Below are 23665 nucleotides of genomic sequence, written 5' to 3' on the forward strand. Positions count from 1 at the left end.
GCGACATGGAGGAGCTTGAGAGGAAGCTCGTCCATGCGCATGTGCAGTCTGCTCCTGTCAGTGGTCGGCTCCCTGCTGCCCGCTCCAAGTGTGACACGAATCAGCTGCTTGTTCCCTCTCTACAAACAGCTGATTCCTGTCAGAAGCAACTTAGTCAATCCCCATCCCCCTGCACTATCACCACACAGCCGACCCGCTAAGCCACGCCTACCGGTTCCGTTAGACCACGCCCCCTGCAACCAACAGGGAAAGCAGGACATCTAGCCAGGAACTATGATTTTGTGTGTGTATTTATATACAGGTCCTTCTAAAAAAATTAGCATATTGTGATAAAGTTCATTATTTTCTGTAATGTACTGATAAACATTAGACTTTCATATATTTTAGATTCATTACACACAACTGAAGTAGTTCAAGCCTTTTATTGTTTTAATATAGATGATTTTGGCATACAGCTCATGAAAACCCAAAATTCCTATCTAAAAAAATTTGCATATTTCATCCGACCAATAAAAGAAAAGTGTTTTTAATACAAAAAAAGTCAACCTTCAAATAATTATGTTCAGTTATGCACTCAATACTTGGTCGGGAATCCTTTTGCAGAAATGACTGCTTCAATGCGGCGTGGCATGGAGGCAATCAGCCTGTGGCACTGCTGAGGTGTTATGGAGGCCCAGGATGCTTCGATAGCGGCCTTAAGCTCATCCAGAGTGTTGGGTCTTGCGTCTCTCAACTTTCTCTTCCCAATATCCCACAGATTCTCTATGGGGTTCAGGTCAGGAGAGTTGGCAGGCCAATTGAGCACAGTAATACCATGGTCAGTAAACCATTTACCAGTGGTTTTGGCACTGTGAGCAGGTGCCAGGTCGTGCTGAAAAATGAAATCTTCATCTCCATAAAGCTTTTCAGCAGATGGAAGCATAAAGTGCTCCAAAATCTCCTGATAGCTAGCTGCATTGACCCTGCCCTTGATAAAACACAGTGGACCAACACCAGCAGCTGACATGGCACCCCAGACCATCACTGACTGTGGGTACTTGACACTGGACTTCAGGCATTTTGGCATTTCCCTCTCCCCAGTCTTCCTCCAGACTCTGGCACCTTGATTTCCGAATGACATGCAAAATTAGCTTTCATCCGAAAAAAGTACTTTGAACCACTGAGCAACAGTCCAGTGCTGCTTCTCTGTAGCCCAGGTCAGGCGCTTCTGCCGCTGTTTCTGGTTCAAAAGTGGCTTGACCTGGGGAATGCGGCACCTGTAGCCCATTTCCTGCACACGCCTGTACACGGTGGCTCTGGATGTTTCTACTCCAGACTCAGTCCACTGCTTCCACAGGTCCCCCAAGGTCTGGAATCGGTCCTTCTCCACAATCTTCCTCAGGGTCCGGTCACCTCTTCTCGTTGTGCAGCGTTTTCTGCCACACTTTTTCCTTCCCACAGACTTCCCACTGAGGTGCCTTGATACAGCACTCTGGGAACAGCCTATTCGTTCAGAAATTTCTTTCTGTGTCTTACCCTCTTGCTTGAGGGTGTCAATGATGGCCTTCTGGACAGCAGTCACGTCGGCAGTCTTACCCATGATTGCGGTTTTGAGTAATGAACCAGGCTGGGAGTTTTTAAAAGCCTCAGGAATCTTTTGCAGGTGTTTAGAGTTAATTAGTTGATTCAGATGATTAGGTTAATAGCTCGTTTAGAGAACCTTTTCATGATATGCTAATTTTTTTAGATAGGAATTTTGGGTTTTCATGAGCTGTATGCCAAAATCATCAATATTAAAACAATAAAAGGCTTGAACTACTTCAGTTGTGTGTAATGAATCTAAAATATATGAAAGTCTAATGTTTATCAGTACATTACCGAAAATAATGAACTTTATCACAATATGCTAATTTTTTTAGAAGGACCTGTGTGTATATATATATATATATATATATATATACACACACCTTTACCTTGGAGTGCTGCCTGCTTTTTGGATTATATATATATATATATATATATATATATATATATTTATATATGTATATATAGAGAAAGAAAAGTCCATTGGGAGCACCAGCCAGAACGTGGGTGCAGGGTCCAAGATAGGGTAACGGCAATACCCAATAGTACAGGAAAAGAAGAAGTAGGACTGCACTCCAGAATAGTGATAAAAAACTGTGGTTTATTCACCCATATTATGGCAAGTCTTGCGACGTTTCGGCTCACAAGAGCCTTTCTCAAGCATGGAACAAGTGAAAGTGAAGGCATATAAAAGCAGTTTTACAAGGTGTCCAACCCATCAGGGTGTGGCTACAATCAATTTAAATTACATACATCCGATACATGTGAGTAAAAAAAGTGCATTGTGCATAAAGTGACATAGGTGCCATATAATCTATAGCTTCAAAGCTATCCCCCAACGTGGGACCAAGCATACATAATGCTTTATATCAATTACATTCTTAGTTACATGAGTGGTGATATAATGAATGATAGATGAGGATCCTAGAAATACGACCTTAGGTAGCCATGGAGCCCACATATACCATCGCGTTCGTCGCGCGTCTCCAACTCTTCATTGCGCATGACCAAACTGACATCATCATATGCGTCATGGTGCAGAGTTCATGCGCATGCGTTCTAAATATTCAACATGCGGCCGCCATTTTGCTTAAGGGAAACATGCCCTATAATTCCGTTGGTGTTCTGTGCCTAACTGCTATCTAGATACAAATAATTTATGGCAAAGGTATAAGACCGCTGTAGGGATCTCAACTTTTCAGGCGGGACACCAGACCAGAGAGCCGCGAGTGTCTGAGGGGAACATTTCCATGATCCCCGCCGACAGTCCGGGCCCAATTGCCGGTTATTTTAGCAGTCATAGAGGGATGATCCCTCTCCCATTGTGGCAGCCATATCATATTGAGGAACAGTTATATGTCTAAGATAACGCATGACTAAGGAACACTGATGTCCATATAGGGCCGTATTGCCTCCAAAAGGTCGAAGTTCAGGGATCCACATCCAACATTGTGAGAGATAAAAATTCCTAAAAGGCAAAGAGAAACATATATTGTAGTTTCTAAACATATATTAAGTTGCAATAGCATATTGGTCTTTCACAGTTCTCATACACCATTATACAAATGTGAGGAGGACAGACCACAAACATAAGGGGGAACCGGGAGTGAGCCACGGATCCAGTGGCTCTCACCTGAACTCAACATTAAGACCTCTAGGGTGCAGACTATCCAAGTCATATATCCAGCGTAACTCTCTTTTTTTCAAAAGTGTTATGCGGTCGCCGCCTCTTCTGGGAAGTCTAACCTGGTCAATGATCCAGCATCTTAGATCCCGCTCTGAATGCCCAAGGGATCCAAAATGTCTGGATACTGGTAGATCAGTACGTTTTTTCCTTATTGAATTTCTATAATTATTCAATCTCACTTTTAACTCTGTGGACGTTTCCCCAACATATAGTAGGTTGCAGGGGCAAGCCAATACATAAATTACATATGCTGAAGAGCAATTCAGATGGAACTTGATGGGATACTCTTTATTTGTAGATGGATGTATAAAGGATTTGGATTTACAGATATGCCGACAATTGACGCAGCCGAGACAAGGATAACATCCAAGGCCCGGCTGCGTCAATGTCCGCTGCACACTGATTTTCTTGGGGCCAACATCTGCTCTGACCAAATGGTCTTTAAGATTTTTGTTTTTACCATATGATAGAAGGGGAGGGAATTTAAACTCTGGTACATCTTTGATAGATCTACTTAAAATACTCCAGTTGTCTTTCAGAATACGTCCTATCTCCATACTACATCCCGAGTATGTGGACATAAATAGTATTCTTTGAGTTTTATCAGAAGTGGTTGGTATTGTTTCTGTTTTGATATGCAGAATTTTATCCTTTTGTTCGTCTAACAGTCTGCGGGGATTAGTGGCGTTGCGATGGGGTCTAATGTGGCCCACCACTTTCAATATGTCATCAGGTGGTGGCGATACATAGATGACGTCTTCCTCCTATGGTCTGGTACGGAATCACAATTAAGTGAGTTCCATACGTACCTTAATGACATCGACCCTGATCTTCAGTATACTATATCCCACTCTAAAACACAATTGTCATTTTTGGATACCAACGTTAATTTGGTTGATGGCACAATCAGTACAGGCTTGCACGTGAAATCAACAGATAGGAATACAATTTTGCGCTTTGAAAGCAACCATCCGCGCAGTCTTGTCAAACATCTCCCGCATTCACAATTCCTACGTGCAAAACGTATTGTCTCGGATCGTACTGAATTGGTGACCACATTAGAAACGATGGCAGGCAAATTTAGGGAACGAGGTTATCCCCGCAGACTGTTAAAAGAACAAAAGGATAACATTCTGCATATCAAAACAGAAACAATACCAACCACTTCTGATAAAACTCAAAGAATACTATTTATGTCCACATACTCGGGATGTAGTATGGAGATAGGACGTATTCTGAAAGACAACTGGAGTATTTTAGGTAGATCTATCAAAGATGTACCAGAGTTTAAATTCCCTCCCCTTCTATCATATGGTAAAAACAAAAATCTTAAAGACCATTTGGTCAGAGCAGATGTTGGCCCCAAGAAAATCAGTGTGCAGCGGACATTGACGCAGCCGGGCCTTGGATGTTATCCTTGTCTCGGCTGCGTCAATTGTCGGCATATCTGTAAATCCAAATCCTTTATACATCCATCTACAAATAAAGAGTATCCCATCAAGTTCCATCTGAATAGTTCTTCAGCATATGTAATTTATGTATTGGCTTGCCCCTGCAACCTACTATATGTTGGGGAAACGTCCACAGAGTTAAAAGTGAGATTGAATAATCATAGAAATTCAATAAGGAAAAAACGTACTGATCTACCAGTATCCAGACATTTTGGATCCCTTGGGCATTCAGAGCGGGATCTAAGATGCTGGATCATTGACCAGGTTAGACTTCCCAGAAGAGGCGGCGACCGCATAACACTTTTGAAAAAAAGAGAGTTACGCTGGATATATGACTTGGATAGTCTGCACCCTAGAGGTCTTAATGTTGAGTTCAGGTGAGAGCCACTGGATCCGTGGCTCACTCCCGGTTCCCCCTTATGTTTGTGGTCTGTCCTCCTCACATTTGTATAATGGTGTATGAGAACTGTGAAAGACCAATATGCTATTGCAACTTAATATATGTTTAGAAACTAAAATATATGTTTCTCTTTGCCTTTTAGGAATTTTTATCTTTCACAATGTTGGATGTGGATCCCTGAACTTCGACCTTTTGGAGCCAATACGGCCCTATATGGACATCAGTGTTCCTTATTCATGCGTTAACTTAGACATATAACTGTTCCTCAATATGATATGGCTGCCACAATGGGAGAGGGATCATCCCTCTATGACTGCTAAAATAACCGGCAATTGGGCCCGGACTGTCGGCGGGGATCATGGAAATGTTCCCCTCAGACACTCGCGGCTCTCTGGTCTGGTGTCCCGCCTGAAAAGTCGAGATCCCTACAGCGGTCTTATACCTTTGCCATAAATTATTTGTATCTAGATAGCAGTTAGGCACAGAACACCAACGGAATTATAGGGCATGTTTCCCTTAAGCAAAATGGCGGCCGCATGTTGAATATTTAGAACGCATGCGCATGAACTCTGCACCATGACGCATATGATGATGTCGGTTTGGTCATGCGCAATGAAGAGTTGGAGACGCGCGACGAACGCGATGGTATATGTGGGCTCCATGGCTACCTAAGGTCGTATTTCTAGGATCCTCATCTATCATTCATTATATCACCACTCATGTAACTAAGAATGTAATTGATATAAAGCATTATGTATGCTTGGTCCCACGTTGGGGGATAGCTTTGAAGCTATAGATTATATGGCACCTATGTCACTTTATGCACAATGCACTTTTTTTACTCACATGTATCAGATGTATGTAATTTAAATTGATTGTAGCCACACCCTGATGGGTTGGACACCTTGTAAAACTGCTTTTATATGCCTTCACTTTCACTTGTTCCATGCTTGAGAAAGGCTCTTGTGAGCCGAAACGTCGCAAGACTTGCCATAATATGGGTGAATAAACCACAGCTTTTTATCACTATTCTGGAGTGCAGTCCTACTTCTTCTTTTCCTATATATATATATATATATATATATATATATATACAGGTCCTTCTAAAAAAACTAGTATATTGTGCTAAAGTTCATTATTTTTGGTAATGTACTGATAAACATTAGACTTTCATATATTTTAGATTCATTACACACAACTGAAGTAGTTCAAGCCTTTTATTGTTTTAATATTGATGATTTTGGCATACAGCTCATGAAAACCCAAAATTCCTATATATAAAAATTAGCATATCATGAAAAGGTTCTCTAAACGAGCTATTAACCTAATCATCTGAATCAACTAATTAACTCTAAACACCTGCAAAAGATTCCTGAGGCTTTTAAAAACTCCCAGCCTGGTTCATTACTCAAAACCGCAATCATGGGTAAGACTGCCGACCTGACTGCTGTCCAGAAGGTCATCATTGACACCCTCAAGCAAGAGGGTAAGACACAGAAAGAAATTTCTGAACGAATAGGCTGTTCCCAGAGTGCTGTATCAAGGCACCTCAGTGGGAAGTCTGTGGGAAGGAAAAAGTGTGGCAGAAAACGCTGCACAACGAGAAGAGGTGACCGGACCCTGAGGAAGATTGTGGAGAAGGACCGATTCCAGACCTTGGGGACCTGCGGAAGCAGTGGACTGAGTCTGGAGTAGAAACATCCAGAGCCACCGTGTACAGGCGTGTGCAGGAAATGGGCTACAGGTGCCGCATTCCCCAGGTCAAGCCACTTTTGAACCAGAAACAGCGGCAGAAGCGCCTGACCTCGGCTACAGAGAAGCAGCACTGGACTGTCGCTCAGTGGTCCAAAGTACTTTTTTCGGATGAAAGCAAATTTTGCATGTCATTCGGAAATCAAGGTGCCAGAGTCTGGAGGAAGACTGGGAAGAGGGAAATGCCAAAATGCCTGAAGTCCAGTGTCAAGTACCCACAGTCAGTGATGGTCTGGGGTGCCATGTCAGCTGCTGGTGTTGGTCCACTGTGTTTTATCAAGGGCAGGGTCAATGCAGCTAGCTATCAGGAGATTTTGGAGCACTTCATGCTTCCATCTGCTGAAAAGCTTTATGGAGATGAAGATTTCATTTTTCAGCACGACCTGGCACCTGCTCACAGTGCCAAAACCACTGGTAAATGGTTTACTGACCATGGTATTACTGTGCTCAATTGGCCTGCCAACTCTCCTGACCTGAACCCCATAGAGAATCTGTGGGATATTGGGAAGAGAAAGTTGAGAGACGCAAGACCCAACACTCTCTGGATGAGCTTAAGGCCGCTATCGAAGCATCCTGGGCCTCCATAACACCTCAGCAGTGCCACAGGCTGATTGCCTCCATGCCACGCCGCATTGAAGCCGTCATTTCTGCAAAAGGATTCCCGATCAAGTATTGAGTGCATAACTGAACATAATTATTTGAAGGTTGACTTTTTTTGTATTAAAAACACTTTTCTTTTATTGGTCGGATGAAATATGCAAATTTTTTTAGATAGGAATTTTGGGTTTTCATGAGCTGTATGCCAAAATCATCTATATTAAAACAATAAAAGGCTTGAACTACTTCAGTTGGTGTGTAATGAATCTAAAATATATGAAAGTCTAATGTTTATCAGTACATTACAGAAAATAATGAACTTTATCACAATATGCAAATTTTTTTAGAAGGACATGTATATATATATATATATATATATATACATACATCGCGTTCATATGGGTGAATAATAATTTTTTTATTTTCATCTAATGAGAGTGCTGCTGTTTTGCTTTATATATATATATATATATATATACAGACGTGGACAAAATTGTTGGTACCCTTTGGTCAATGAAAGAAAAAGTCACAATGGTCACAGAAATAACTTTAATCTGACAAAAGTAATAATAAATTAAAATTCTATAAATGTTAACCAATGAAAGTCAGACATTGTTTTTCAACCATGCTTCAACAGAATTATGTAAAAAAATAAACTCATGAAACAGGCATGGACAAAAATGATGGTACCCCTAACTTAATATTTTGTTGCGCAACCTTTTGAGGCAATCACTGCAATCAAACGCTTCCTGTAACTGTCAATGAGACATCTGCACCTCTCAGCAGGTATTTTGGCCCACTCCTCATGAGCAAACTGCTCCAGTTGTGTCCGGTTTGAAGGGTGCCTTTTCCAGACTGCATGTTTCAGCTCCTTCCAAAGATGCTCAATAGGATTGAGGTCAGGGCTCATAGAAGGCCACTTTAGAATAGTCCAATTTTTTCCTCTTAGCCATTCTTGGGTGTTTTTAGCGGTGTGTTTTGGGTCATTGTCCTGTTGCAAGACCCATGACCTGCGACTGAGACCAAGCTTTCTGACACTGGCTAGTACATTTCTCTCTAGAATTCCTTGATAGTCTTGAGATTTCATTGTACCCTGCACAGATTCAAGACACCCTGTGCCAGACGCAGCAAAGCAGCCCCAGAACATAACAGAGCCTCCTCCATGTTTCACAGTAGGGACAGTGTTCTTTTCTTGATATGCTTCATTTTTTCGTCTGTGAACATACAGCTGATGTGCCTTGGCAAAAACTTCGATTTTTGTCTCATCTGTCCACAGGACATTCTCCCAGAAGCTTTGTGGCTTGTCAACATGTAGTTTGGCATATTCCAGTCTTGCTTTTTTATGATTCGTTTTCAACAATGGTGTCCTCCTTGGTCGTCTCCCATGTAGTCCACTTTGGCTCAAACAACGACGGATGGTGCGATCTGACACTGATGTTCCTTGAGCATGAAGTTCACCTTGAATCTCTTTAGAAGTCTTTCTAGGCTCTTTTGTTACCATTCGGATTATCCGTCTCTTAGATTTGTCATCAATTTTCCTCCTGCGGCCACGTCCAGGGAGGTTGGCTACAGTCCCATGGATCTTAAACTTATGAATAATATGTGCAACTGTACTCACAGGAACATCTAGTTGCTTGGAGATGGTCTTATAGCCTTTACCTTTAACATGCTTGTCTATAATTTTCTTTCTGATCTCTTGAGACAGCTCTTTCCTTTGCTTCCTCTGGTCCATGTCGAGTGTGGTACACACCATATCACCAAACAACACAGTGATTACCTGGAGCCATATATATAGGCCCAATGGCTGATTACAAGGTTGTAGACACCTGTGATGCTAATTAGTGGACACACCTTGAATTAACATGTCCCTTTGGTCACATTATGTTCTGTGTTTTCTAGGGGTACCATCATTTTTGTCCATGCCTGTTTCATGAGTTTATTTTTTTACATAATTCTGTTGAAGCATGGTTGAAAAACAATGTCTGACTTTCATTGGTTAACATTTATAGAATTTTAATTTATTATTACTTTTGTCAGATTAAAGTTATTTCTGTGACCATTGTGACTTTTTCTTTCATTGACCAAAGGGTACCAACAATTTTGTCCACGTCTGTATATACACACACATACATATTGATTTATACACAAAATATAACACACGTGTTTAATATATTTATATGTTTATATACATTGCGGTCCGCAATGCATGGGCACTGACCGTATGTGTATATATGTGTGTATGTATCTATATGTATGTGTGTGTGTGTGTGTATGTATTTATGTCTAAGGATCCATTCAACGGATCCGCAAAACATAGACAGCGGCAATGTGCGTTCCGCATTCTGCGGAACGCACATTGACGGCACTAAGAGAATATGCCTATTCTTGTCCGCTATTGCGGACAAGAATAGAACATGTTCTATTTTTTTCAGGATTGGAATTGCGGACCCAGAAGTGCGGGTCCGCAATTCTGGATCGGGGCCGGAAATGTATGGGTCCGCAATTCCGTTCCGCAAAATGCGGAATGGAATGGCGGATGTGTGAATGGAGCTTAAGTATGTGTGTATATATATATATATATATATATATATATATATAACTTGAAGAAAATGGACTGCACTCCAATTAAAAGTGAAAAATAGTGGACTTTTATTCACCCATATTGTGGCAACTTATATACATATATTTACACACATGTGTGTGTGTGTGTGTGTGTGTGTGTACACATTGCAATGCATGGGCGCCGACAGTGTGTCCACTGTCTGCAGACATGAACCCATTCATTTAAATGGGGTCTGCAATCTGCATCCGACAGTACTTTTTCGCAGTGGGGAGGCATAGACAGAAAACCCATGGATGCACTCCATAGGTTTCTGATCTGTGCTTCCCTTCCAGACCACACCGTATTTCGGATTTCAGACCCATCACTTGATACGGTGCGCACACGGCTGGTGCCTGTATATTGCAGACCCCCTGTTCGCTGGCCACAATACAGGCACAGGCAGGCTATGGTCATGTGCATGAGGCCTAAAGCCATACCTCCTTCCAGTATACGGCAGGACAGTCCCGGATTTCAGTGGCGGTCCTGGTACGGGGGAGGTATGTCGAAAATGGATCCGTTTTGCCCTTATGCATTCTGAATGGAAGAGGATCCACTCAGAATGCATCAGTTTGCCTCTGATCAGTCACCATTCCGCTTTGGAGTCGGACACCAAAACGCTGTCCGCCTGATGAAACTGAGCCAAACGGATCCGTCCTGGCAGACAATGTAGGTCAATAGGGACAGATCCGTTTTCTCTGGCACAGTAGAAAACTGATCCGTCCCCCATTCACTTTCAATAGTGTTCAAGATGGATACGTTATGGTTATAGAAGACCTAATACAAATGGACCCGTTTATGACAGATGCATGCGGTTACATTATGGTAACAGAACCGTTTCTGCCGTTTTTGCAGATCCATCCAGAAAACACAAGTGTGAAAGTAGCCCTGGGCACGTAGTGTCCCCCTTCCTTCTATTCTAAAGTTGGGAGGTATGCTAAAGCACTGATGTAATGACACCTAATGTGCTGTTGTCACTATGGCATCACAAGTAGGCAGAGATGTCATGTGACCGCTCCCCTGGAGACGCTTTGCTGTAATGCATGCTGGGATTTTTACTTTCACTTTGCAGCTGCTCCGCCCACACAGCCTCTCATTATTGGGAGCATACTATGCTAAATGCAGTAGAAAAATGATATATACACAGTATATCTGTCATGATACAAATTCCTCTTGGCTTTAGTTATTATCTGGGGCACTTTATTGTTTTTTATACTTATGGTGGCCAACCCCTTTAATAAAGCAGCTTGCGCATGAAGTGCCATAGTGTACAGTATGAGTTTCTATATTCAGAGGCTTGATGGAATTTTCTTTCCATATCCAGCCTGATAATTTGTCCAATTCAGCTAAAATGCTCTGCTGATGAAAGAAATTGTTCAGTGCCTGTAGCAAAATGTATAAACCTAACAGTTTCCACCGCCACTTCTTAAAGTACCTTGTGATCACTCCCCGCTGTACTTCATGTACAGTAAAGTGCAGGATTTAATGAGAGGTTGACTCCGGGGCCGAAGGGAGATGTGTTTATTTGATTCTGTTTGTGCTGAGTAAGAGACTAATCATAACTTTCAGGTAATGACACCCCTGGAGACCTCACAATAACATACTGTAAGGATGGAAATTGAGGAAGAGTTAGAGATTGAGAATTGAAGACAACGCTTTATTGGTTATCCCACATGAACAGTCCACCCTTAAAAAAAAGTGATATTAAGCAAACTTTAGTTCATTTAATACAGCATTGCATGAAGAGATAGGACAGGAATCTGTCTAAGGTGAAAGATTTGTGGTTGTCACATTATTTCCCCTTCATAGCTTTCACCTTCGTAACAAAGGACATAGTAAGCAGGACATTAAGGCCATTATACAGTATATGGTAAAGCATTTGGCAGTCTAATGGCTTCCCACAGTGAGCTCACAGAGCGAGACAGATGATGTAGAATGGATATCAGGCAATGATATAAAGCAAATATGAACAGTTTAGGAGTAGCCATATGACTATTCTCAAACTAAGTTGACTCAAGGTCAAGGATGGGCAGGAACAACAGGATATCCTCCAGCTCTCCAAGGTTCTGACACAATTGTAAGTCAAAGCAAAACAAGGTCCAAGAGGCTTAGCAATGGATATGTCTACTTGCAGATTACTTTCTTTCGTGGGCTTTAGTTACAGAAGTCTAATAATGCTGTATATAAGAACACATGGGCGGTCATTTAATAGGATAGTCGTTTTAGACGCCGGACTTATTCACCCCTGCGCTGGTGGTAGATCTACCGAAGTTATGAAGCGGCGTCGGCCTCTAGATTTTAGACCATTTTTAGGCGTAGAAAATCTTAATTGAGACGGGCCTGCTGGCCCATCCTCTTCTATGCTAACTCCACGTCCCCTTTTTTAGACCTAGCGTGAGTGGGGAAAAGGCACAGATTGCAGCACAAATAACCTTTAAGCCGCAATCTGCAACAGATATTCACCAGAAAACTGGCATTTATCCGAAAGTAAATAATGTTGATCACAAATATTTGAATTTTTATCGCCATATATATTCGTAATTTTGAATATTCAAATATTTTTTTAATCAGTACAAATGATCCCTCCCTTCTTCTAGCTTGTGGGCCAATGAGAAGGCTGCGGTATATTTGACTATATTAGCTAAATTGCTCTATATTCGTTTTTTTCGAATATTCGCTATATTGCTATATATTCTTGTTTTAGAATATTATGAATATTCGAAAAAATGAAGTTATAGCAATATAGCGAATATTCAAATATAGAGCAATTTAGCTAATATAGTGCTATAATCTTCTTTGTCTAATAGTCTGAAAAATTCGCAATAAAAAATTTGTATTACGAAAATTTTAATTTTACAAATTTGCATATTACACAATCATTACCTTGCCGAATTTTCGAGTAAAAAAATCGTACAATATAACGAATATTCGAATTTGCAAATATTCTACAAAATATTCGCAAATATCACGAATTCGAATATGACCCCTGAAGCTTATCACTAGTAAATGACCCTCATATTTCTCTTATTCAAAAGCAGAATGGGGCCTATTTTCCGTAAGACCACCTGACAATATGATTCTGAGGTCCAAACGCCATCAAAACATGTGCTTGCACAAAATTCTTTGTTGTCACTGCACACGTATAATCATAGACCCTAAATCCCCTAATGGTTACAAATGCTCCAAAGGTCTTCAGCAGGACCTTTAGGTTCCTGTCATCATAGGATCTTATTTTGTCTGACCTTCGGCCCACTAGAATGTTGGACTTGATTGAGAATATGTTGATATGGCACTAGGGTGCTATGCTATGTCTACAGACACCATGGGACACCATGCATAGTTAAAACGTGTCCAAACCTATATCACATAGTCCTTGATTCCATAAGGAAAAGCAAGAAACTTAAGCTCTATTTGACTCTCCAACACCATCAGCCAAACTTCTATGGTCTCTGTATTCTTTGGTTTGATATAGGAAAAAGGCTATTATAAGATGTCAATATATATTACCAACAATTACACCTGTATTCTGTTGACAACTCCAGGGGAGTTGCCTCTCTTTTAACCTGATCTCCTTTGCAGGTGGATCCTGTCATAGGTGTACCTTGACGTTCCTGGGACCCTGTGTAATTGTTATGTTTAGACCTCAGCCAAACTTTTTAATGCTATGTACCATCATATCTAGTAGCATCATCCTGTATAATTATGTGGTGAAAATAACCTCACACTGGGTTTTGGAGGGGCCTGTTTGCCAGCCTTTTGCCACAGGATTATGGCCCATATACTAACTTTGAAGGAGAAGGTAGACTGGCCGCACAGCCTAGATCTGTGGAACTGTTTTGCGCAGGAAAGCCATGCTTGCGGTCGACCAAATGTGATTTCCATGGAATTCGGGAACCCCTGCTCGGATCTGGGTGATTTTTGGATATGTTGTTCACCAAGATCAGAGCTATGCATGGATGTTTAAATTATGGGCATATGTGGGGTTTTGAGGTGTTTTCTGTGTTTTGGGGAAAAATTTGTGTTTTCTGCCTGTGAGTGATTAAGGTAGCCCATTATGTTTGGTCATTGTATCACAGGCAGAGCCCATTGTGTTTTGGTAATTGTATTTTGTTGATTGCGTCAAAGACAATGCCTATTCTGTTATTGAGTGCGTCACAGGCAATGCCATTGTGTTTGTTTTTTTTTTTTTTTTTTTTTTTTTTTTAAAGAGTTTATTGGGAAAATTACAAAACATTAACAGCAAAATTTTTTACAACCCCTCAATTGTTAATGACCCAACCAAATGTAGATAAATATAAATATAGTCAGTTCATCTTTTAGTTGCATTTAGAAAAAACCCTCCCCTCCCTCCCCCCTAGTCTGTGATGCGTCAAGGTAGGACCCCCATAAACAAACCAACATGACCTCAGTTAGTCAATCTTCCAGCCACCCCATATCCTATTCCACTGGTCCTCAACTTCCCTCCGTTTATATATGATTTTCTCGTAATTTTTTACCTTATCAGTTAAATTTATCCATATATTTATGTCTGGAGTGGATCGGGCAAACCAGGTCCGACTAATCAGAACTCTAGCCAACATCAATATTCTGCTCAGAAAGATCTTTTGATACTTGTGATTTTTTTATTTGGAAAAGTCATTAAGCACGAAAACATGAGGTTCAAAAGGAATTCGAATTTTTACTTTATGGATAATACAATTATTAATACTATTCCAGTATTTTACAAGTTCTGGACAAGTCCAAACCATGTGGAGGAAGTCTGCTCCTACAATATCACATTTGGGGCAGTTGGATGTGGCTCTCAACCCGCATTTATTCATCCATAGGGGAGTAATGTATAGTCTATGGGAAATGTAAAATTGTATTAGGACATGGTTAAAGTTCTGGGATACTGAAGTCAGATTCCCAAAAATATTCTCCCACCCTTCTACTCTCAAGTGCGGGCAGTCCGCTTCCCATGCTTTTTGTCCTGGTGATTGTGTATCGCTAAACCGTGCCTTAATTAATAACTTATATATATTAGAAATCTTTATTCTAGAAGGTGTACCCCCTACCCAATCATTCAAAAAAGATAAATTATCTATTTCCAGCAGACGTTTATCGTCCAAACTGGATAGTACAGATCGCAATTGAAAATACCTAAACCATGAGAGATTTCTTATATTATGTGTCATTTCTGTAAAGGATTTAATTTCTCTATCTTTAACTACCTGTGAAATATATAATATTTTATTCTTCTGCCAAAAAGTGTCAGCTGCAATATCATCTAACCTTTGTAAATAGAAATTATGCCAAAGAGGCGTAAATGTGAGTGAACCCCCAATCTTCAACCATGTCCTAGTTATACCCCACACTTTCAGGAGTAGATTTATAGTCTCTTTATATCCTTGCTCATAGCTCTTCAAAAGCCCGGATTCCAACAAGGTAAAAATATTGTTATGAGCGTGGCTAGTTACCAGCTTCCCCAGGAGTGCACTGTCCTCTGATTCATAGCACCTCAATAGCTGGGCTGCAATAAAATACCCTTTAAAGTAGGGGAGATTTAAACCCCCCCACTCCACTGATTTATATAAGTATTCCAGCTTAATTCGCACTCGCTTTCTTCCCCATATTAAATCATTAATTATTCTTTCCATGAGTTTAAAATGTTTGTCTTGTATCCAAGTAGGTGTATTCCTGAGCACGTAAAGAAATTGTGGTAATATCACCATTTTAACTAGTGAAACTCGATCAGCTCTGGATAGGGGAAGTTTCAGCCAGATTCCTATTTTAGCTCTGATCTTTACCATTATGGGGATCAGATTGAGTTGTACAAAATTTTCAACCCGAGGCGATATAGTCAAACCCAAGTATTGAATAGTATCAACAATATCCAACTGTGTAGCAGGAACCTCCTTTTGTGGCAGGGGATCTATTGGGAGCAGACTAGTTTTTGCCCAGTTTATTCGGAGACCAGATATCTCACCAAATGCGTTAACCATTTGAATAATCCTAGGAAGAATGATTTCCGTATGATCTATAAAAAACAGGATATCATCTGCATATAGTGAGATGCGGTCCTGTGTTCCTAGGGTACCAAATCCTTTAATCTGGTCATCCTGCCTAATGGCCAACGCAAGGGGCTCGATATAAATATCGAATAACAGGGGAGATAGAGGGCAGCCCTGTCGGGTGCCTCTGTTTAGATCAATACTACTACTCAGAATTCCATTGAGACTCAGTTTTGCCCTTGGTGATCTATACAACAGCCTAAGAGTACGTATAAATTTTTCCCCAAAGCCCATCTTAGCAAGAACCTTCCAGAGGAAGCGCCATTCCACCCTGTCAAAGGCCTTAGAAGCATCCAATGACAGGATGGAGCGGGCAGTCCCCCCCGGGGCCTGGATATTAGAGAAGAGTCGGTGTAGATTGTGGTGTGTACCCTTGTTTTGTATAAAGCCACTCTGATCAGGATGCACAATGGAGGAAATGACCCTGGAGAGCCTTGTGGCCAGGACCCTCGCAAGAAGCTTTACATCTGCATTAAGCAGTGAAATTGGCCTATAGGATTCTAAATCTAAAGGGTCCTTGCCTTTTTTTGGAATTAGTATTATTATGGCCTCCATCATTGAGTCTGGAAGCATCCCCTCCTCTGTTGATTCAGCAAAGACCTCCAATAGTCTGGGAAGAATACAGTCCTCATATTTACTATAGAATTCATATGGAAGCCCGTCTGAGCCAGGGGTGGAGTTAGTTGAGCATAATTTAATAGCTCCCTCAAGTTCCTGAATTGAGACCTCCAATTCTAGTGCTTTCTTTTGCATCTCAGTAATAGTTGGAAACTTGATCCTATCTAGATAAAGATCTATCTTATCATCTGTAATGTTGGAGTCAGCTTTATACAAATCAACAAAGTAATCAAGAAAAGCCCTCTCCACCAGGCCCTGTGAAGTGACTATCCTACCATCACTCAATCGGACCTTATCTATATGTTTTTTAGGTTGTTGATTGGAGATTACTCTAGCGAGGAGTTTACCAGGACGCCCTGACTCTGTAAAGTATTTTTGCCCCTTAAAAAAAAGGTTCTGTTGGGCCTTATCCAATAAAAACTTAGCATATATTTGTGTGGCTCTTTGCATATTTTCCCTATTCTTCTCCGTCTTGTGCATCTGGAAGGATTCTGTCGCCAACACTATGTGTTGTTCTAGATTTTTCTGTTTTTTTTCCATAATCCTTTCTAAGGTACGTGATATTACTAACCATCAATCCCCTCATATACGCCTTATAGGTGTCCCATACTACTTGAATTTTTGTTGAACCATAATTAATATCCCAGAATCGGCCTATGTCATTTCGAATTGCTTCATGCGTCTTTATAACTGATAACCAATAGGGATTTAATCTAAAGGGAGATTTTGGTATATATCTTTCCTGAGATAGACATAGTTCAATTAGTATCGGAGAGTGATCTGATATTGACCTTGTTTCATATTTCATTCGCTTTATAAGTTTCACATATTTACTGTTAATCAATACAAGATCTATTCTGGACAATGATTTACCTGCTTTGCTAGAGCATGAAAAAGCCCTTTTCCCCTGTCTCAGGTGTTCCCAAGCATCCTCAAATCCAATCTCCATGCAGAACCGTGCCAGGGGGGACCCCCGGAGCGGACTATCACTCCTAGCTCTCGTAGAAACCCTGTCACAAAGAGGATCGATGACACAGTTAAAGTCACCCATAATCAATGTTGGACATTCTGGCCATTTATCCATGAATAGTAAAAGAGAGTTAAGAACCGAGAGAGAAAACGGCGGTGGGATATAGACAAAGGCCAAGATACATATCTTCCCCCCTATCCTACAATATAGGAAAATAAATCTCCCCTGTTGGTCAACAGAGGATGCCTCACAAACGAAATCAATAAGTCTGTGTATCAACACCGTGACACCTCTCGAATAATTGGAGAGGGTAGAATGAAACGTGTGCGCAGCCCATCCCCTGTCGAGCACTCTAGTATTCTCCTCGGTAAGATGGGTCTCTAACAAGCAAATTATTGCTGGTAGGTGGGCCTGAGTTAAATCAAAAATCGCTTGTCTCTTACCTCTATCTCCCAGACCACGTATATTCCAAGCAAGAATTCTAGTCAGCGTCATTACCAGTGGTCAGATGGAAAAACCGGAGAAAGAGGAAGAACAAGACAAAGAAAACTAAAATAAGGGAAACCACACCTACCTTGACGCACCACAGCCCAACCCCACCCCCCCCCTCCCCTCACCCCCCTCCTACAAGCAATCCACCACATATTGTAGTAGATTTCTTTCCTATGACCATCCCTCCCACCCTCCCCCCCCCACTCAGCCACCCCCATTAGGGCACACAGGAGAATACATTTAGGGGTATAAGCCCTTTATAGTACTAGTTATTCCCGCCAGAACATATCCCAGTCAAGTTATGGGTTGTTTCGCTCAAGCCAATCCTCAGCTTCGTCCGGGGTGTCAAAAAAAAAAGTTTTATCGTCATAAACAATACGCAATTTGGCTGGGAATATAAGAGAGTATTTAATATCCCTTTCTCTTAATCTTTTTTTGACGGTCATAAATGTGCGCCTCTTTTCTTGTACATCTTTTGAAAAATCGGGAAAAAAGGCCAGTTTAGTCCCATTAAATACAACCGGAGCGGATTCCCGCGCCCTTCTCAGGAGGGTATCTCTGTCACCCGAGGTCAAAAGCTTGGCAAGGAATGTCCGAGGTTGTCTCCCTGGGGTTGGTTTTCCCCCTGGGATCCGGTGGGCTCGTTCAATCATAAATAAAGCAGAAAATGACTCTTTCCCAAAGTTCTCAGTGATTAACTTCTGTATAAATTGAGTTGGATTTTTCTCTTCCACACCCTCTGGAATCCCAATTATTCTCACATTGTACCTTCGTGACCTATCCTCAAGGTCCACTAGTTTTTTCTTCAAAAGATTATATTCTGTTTTAAATGTAGAGACTTCCATATTTATTTTTTTGGATTCGTTCTGTATCAGAGTGACTGAGCTCTCAAGGATATTGACTCTGTCTCGCATTTTGGACACATCATCTTTTATTAGTCCGACATCGACTTGAATAAACCCAAGTTGGGTTGTAACCGCCTGTATTAAATCCCCGTTCTGTTTAACCGCTAGCAGTATTTCTTCTAGCGGAGAGGAGTTGTCATTAGGGATAACTTCCCCCATTATACCGTCTTCTTCTTCGGGGTATCTAGCGGCATTTTGTGTTTCCAGCTCAGTCATCTCTGATTCCTCATTTTTTTTGGTGGCAAGTTCCTTTTGTCCGCCCCTTGTGTTAACCCTCGGAGACCTCAGGAACTGGTCTATTTTTGTTAATTCCACGGTTTTAGACCCGTGTTTCTGACTCGGGAGGTCAGTCGAGCGCCTGCTAGCTTTAGGAGCCATATCTTTTTTTTTTTTTTTTTTTTTTTTTTTTTTTTTCATTGTGTTTGTTAATTGTGTCACAGACATTGTGTTTGTTGAATGTATAGTTTTTGTGTTTAAACTGTAAGGATTGGCTGCTATGTTATGTCTTCAGTTCCCAACCAGGTCCACGGGGGTGGTACCCTTGTTGGCAAATGTGTATATAAGTCAATGCTTGTATGTTCAATAAAAAGTTCCTGTTTTACCCTTCATCATGTTGAGGCTGGTGTTTGGGTAACTGATCGACACTGGGGATTGCTATATGCTGAAGATTTGCTATACTCCCCTGGCTATAACTACTAGCTCTTGTAAGAGCTGTTCCTGTTCCTGGTTCCTGTGGTGGTTATGGTGTTGAGTGGAGTGCTTGGAGTCCTCGGGAAGCAATAGGAGCATCCATCAACGTAGGTACCCAGTCGGGGTGCCAGGAGATCCGTTACAAATTATATATCACCTAAATCAATAACACAATGGCAAGTGGGAAAGGTATGTACTATTTTAAGGGAAAAATATGTTGAATCAGAATTTCATGGTGTCAACAAATCCCAAAAAAGTTGGGACAAGGCCATTTTCACCACTGTGTGGCATCTCCCCATCTTCTTACAACACTCAACAGACGTCTGGGGACCGAGGAGACCAGTTTCTAAAGTTTAGAAATAGGAATGCTCTCCCATTCTTGTATAATACAGGCCTCTAACTGTTCAATCGTCTTGGGCCTTCTTTGTTGCACCTTCCTCTTTATGATGCGCCAAATGTTCTCTATAGGTGAAAGATCTGGACTGCAGACTGGCCATTTCAGTACCCGGCTCCTTCTCCTATGCAGCCATGATGTTGTGATTGATGCAGAATGTGGTCTGGCATTATCTTGTTGAAAAATGCAGGGTCTTCCCTGAAAGAGATGACGTCTGGATGGGAGCATATGTTGTTCTAGAACCTGAATATATTTTTCTGCATTGATGGTGCCTTTCCAGACATGTAAGCTGCCCATGCCACACGCACTCATGCAACCCCATACCATCAGAGATGCAGGCTTCTGAACTGAGCGTTGATAACAACTTGGGTTGTCCTTGTCCTCTTTGGTCCGGATGACATGGCGTCCCAGATTTCCAAAAAGAACTTTGAATTGTGACTCATCTGACCACAGAACAGTCTTCCATTTTGCCACACTCCATTTTAAATGATCCCTGGCCCAGTGAAACGCCTGAGCTTGTGGATCTTGCCTAGAAATGGCTTCTTCTTTGCACTGTAGAGTTTCAGCTGGCAACGGCGGATGGCACGGTGGATTGTGTTCACTGACAATGGTTTCTGGAAGTATACCTGAGCCCATTTTGTGATTTCCTTTACAGTAGCATTCCTGTTTGTGGTGCAGTGTTGTTTTAGGGCTCGGAGATCACGGGCATCCAGTATGGTTTTACGGCCTTGACCCTTACGCACAGAGATTGTTCCAGATTCTCTGAATCTTCGGATGATGTTATGCACAGTTGATGATGATAGATGCAAAGTCTTTGCAATTTTTCGCTGGGTAACACCTTTCTGATATTGCTCCACTATCTTTCTGCGCAACATTGTGGGAATTGGTGATCCTCTACCCATCTTGGCTTCTGAGAGACACTGCCACTCTGAGAAGCTCTTTTTATACCCAATCATGTTGACAATTGACCTAATTAGTGTTAATTGGTCTTCCAGCTCTTCGTTATGCTCAAATTTACTTTTTCCATCCTCTTATTGCTACTTGTCCCAACTTTTTGGGGATTTGTTGACACCGTGAAAATTTGAATCAACACATTTTTCCTTTAAAATGATACATTTACTCGGATTAAACATTTGATCTGTCATCTACGTTCTATTACAAATAAAATATTGACATTTGCCATCTCCACATCATTGCATTCAGTTTTTATTCACAATTTGTTTAGTGTCCCAACTTTTTTGGAATCCGGTTTGTATAATTCAGCATCTCACTATAATGCAGTGGTACACTGCACTGCAAACGGGGTTCAAAAATGTACCTTTGTATGTTATATGCATTTATTGTACTAATTGCACGCAAGGGGTTAATAGGCCATATTTATATCCACCACTAGATGGGTCTGTTGTCACCCTCCCTATATATAGAGAAGGAGTTTCTCTAATTTGGGGTGAGTCTAGACAGAGGGGGAGCACATGCTAAGTGACAGAGCTGAGAGAAAGCTGGATTAGGTGCCAGCCAGATCAAGACCAGAACAAGAACTTTATAGACTTGAAAAGCATTAAAGTGTTACAAGGAGGTGCAAGTAGAAGCCCTGTGGAGATAAACTGTTAAGAAAAACCTTCTACACGCCACAGAAAAACTGGCTAGTATTGTAAAGGCCCTGGATACATTTACAAAACGCATAATCTGGATATGCCCAATATTTCTGCTACTATCACTCCTATTCTCTCCTCTTCTCTCCTCTCCTGGGCCTGCTGCAGTAGTAGGGCGTCTATGGTCCTGGTTATGATTGTAACTTCTGCACTCTATAGATATGTGATAAGTTGTTAGCTCTAATTCTGATTGCATTTTCATAGCAGGAGCCTTGTTTTAAAGATGGGCCCCTCCAATTCACTGACTAATTAATATTAAGCTGTGAAGGAGAAGCATCTTGGCAGTAGTATGCCATGCCGTTCCTTGTCTCAGCTGGTCATATTGAATACATTTTAGAATAAATCACTCTTTAGAGTGACAGCACAGCAGAGTATATCTAGAAATAGTCTCAGGTATAAATTATGTAAAAGAGAAACATTATGGAACAGGAAAACTGGAATAGTAGATTTGAAGCAAACAAAGCTTTAGCATATCTTATGAATGATTAAATCAGCTAATATAAAGGTCAGGCTTTTGTTGCAATATGATGGATAAATAGTGACTGTAGACATCAGAATTTGGTTCAAGATCAACAATTTTTCCAATTGTAGGCCTACAACTCTAGTTGCACTAGCCCACCTGGGTACTAGAGAGACCTACCTATTAGATCTTATTGATGATGAGCCTACGTGGATTCACACATCGTTTCCTGAAAAAAACCTGTGCCCACAACACTCACCCTGTCAATGAGTTATCTCCAGACTACAGGTCCTCATGGTCATTATTATTATTATTATTATGGAAGAAAACACCTCTGTAAAGACAACACAGAGTTAACCATTCACAACTGGTGATGGTCACAGTTCAGCCACCCCACCCCTGCACAATGATATCTGCAGAGGTCACAGAGCATGCCCACAACAAACCCCACGTCTATAAGTTATCTCCAGACTTTAGGTTCTTGTGGTCCATGTGGCTGCTGTAAAGCATATCTCTAAATGCTATTAGGAGCTCAGGCAAGATGGCCGCCCCTGTAATCATGTACAGAGAACAGAATAGAACAATCTACAATCAAAAGATAAAAACAAGGCATGACTGTAATAGTATGTTTCCATGCCATTCCCATTTGCACCCAGTCCTTACTGTTTGATGTAGGTCAGGGATACCAATGCGAAAGACCATCATACTGAAATTGGAATCGTCAGGAACAGACATGGATCTCTCCTTTATTCTCCTTGCTGCTACTGAGGATGCTGAAAGAGGGTTAGGGCTAGTATTGCTGGTGGCAGAATTGGGATTGTTTTTCCCTCCAGGGGCCATGACCTCTCTGGAGCTGTCCGAGTCCGACTCTCCCCCAGGATATTCGGAGATGCTCCTCCTCTCCTCCTCGCTTGATACAGGGCTCTGGGGCATTGTCAGGAAGGCGGAACCACAGCAGCATTACAGGGCCAGCTAAGTGAGAAAAAAGAAAGAACATATTATTGATTCATTACAGAATTGTACTGTCATCATATCTGCCAGATTTCACTTTTTTTTATCCTAGGAGAGGTGCTTTCTCTACTTATTATTGCCCCCTGTTGAGCAATTTACATTACTGTATATTGTATGACCAGCCAAAAAGAGGTGGTAAAGCAAAAAAACACAAAATTCTAAGGCCGGGTTCCTATAACCATTTCATTTTCCGTTCTTCTGATCTGAAAATAAACGGTGATGTGAACCCGGCCTTAAATGTTAACATTTGCCTTAAAGTGGTTGTCCGAGTTCAGAGTTGAACCCGGACATACCCTTATTTTCACCCAGGCAGCCCCCCTGAGGCTAGCATCGGAGCATCTCACACAGGGCATGGGCTCTTTTGTTTATCATAA

At 41.3% G+C, this 23665-nt stretch overlaps 1 protein-coding gene across 1 annotated transcript in view; it reads right to left on the reverse strand.

The window, feature by feature from the left end:
* The window catches only part of SHANK1 (SH3 and multiple ankyrin repeat domains 1), a 511391-nt gene extending 488178 nt beyond the window's left edge, over nucleotides 1-23213 (reverse strand). Inside the window, exon 1 of the mRNA XM_044281565.1 lies at nucleotides 22944-23213. Coding sequence (XP_044137500.1) covers nucleotides 22944-23213 — 270 coding nt within the window. The remainder of the gene's footprint in view (nucleotides 1-22943) is intronic.
* Between the last annotated feature and the right edge of the window lie 452 nt (nucleotides 23214-23665).

Source organism: Bufo gargarizans, chromosome 2, assembly GCF_014858855.1.
Source record: "Bufo gargarizans isolate SCDJY-AF-19 chromosome 2, ASM1485885v1, whole genome shotgun sequence".
NCBI classification, from domain to species: domain Eukaryota; kingdom Metazoa; phylum Chordata; class Amphibia; order Anura; family Bufonidae; genus Bufo; species Bufo gargarizans.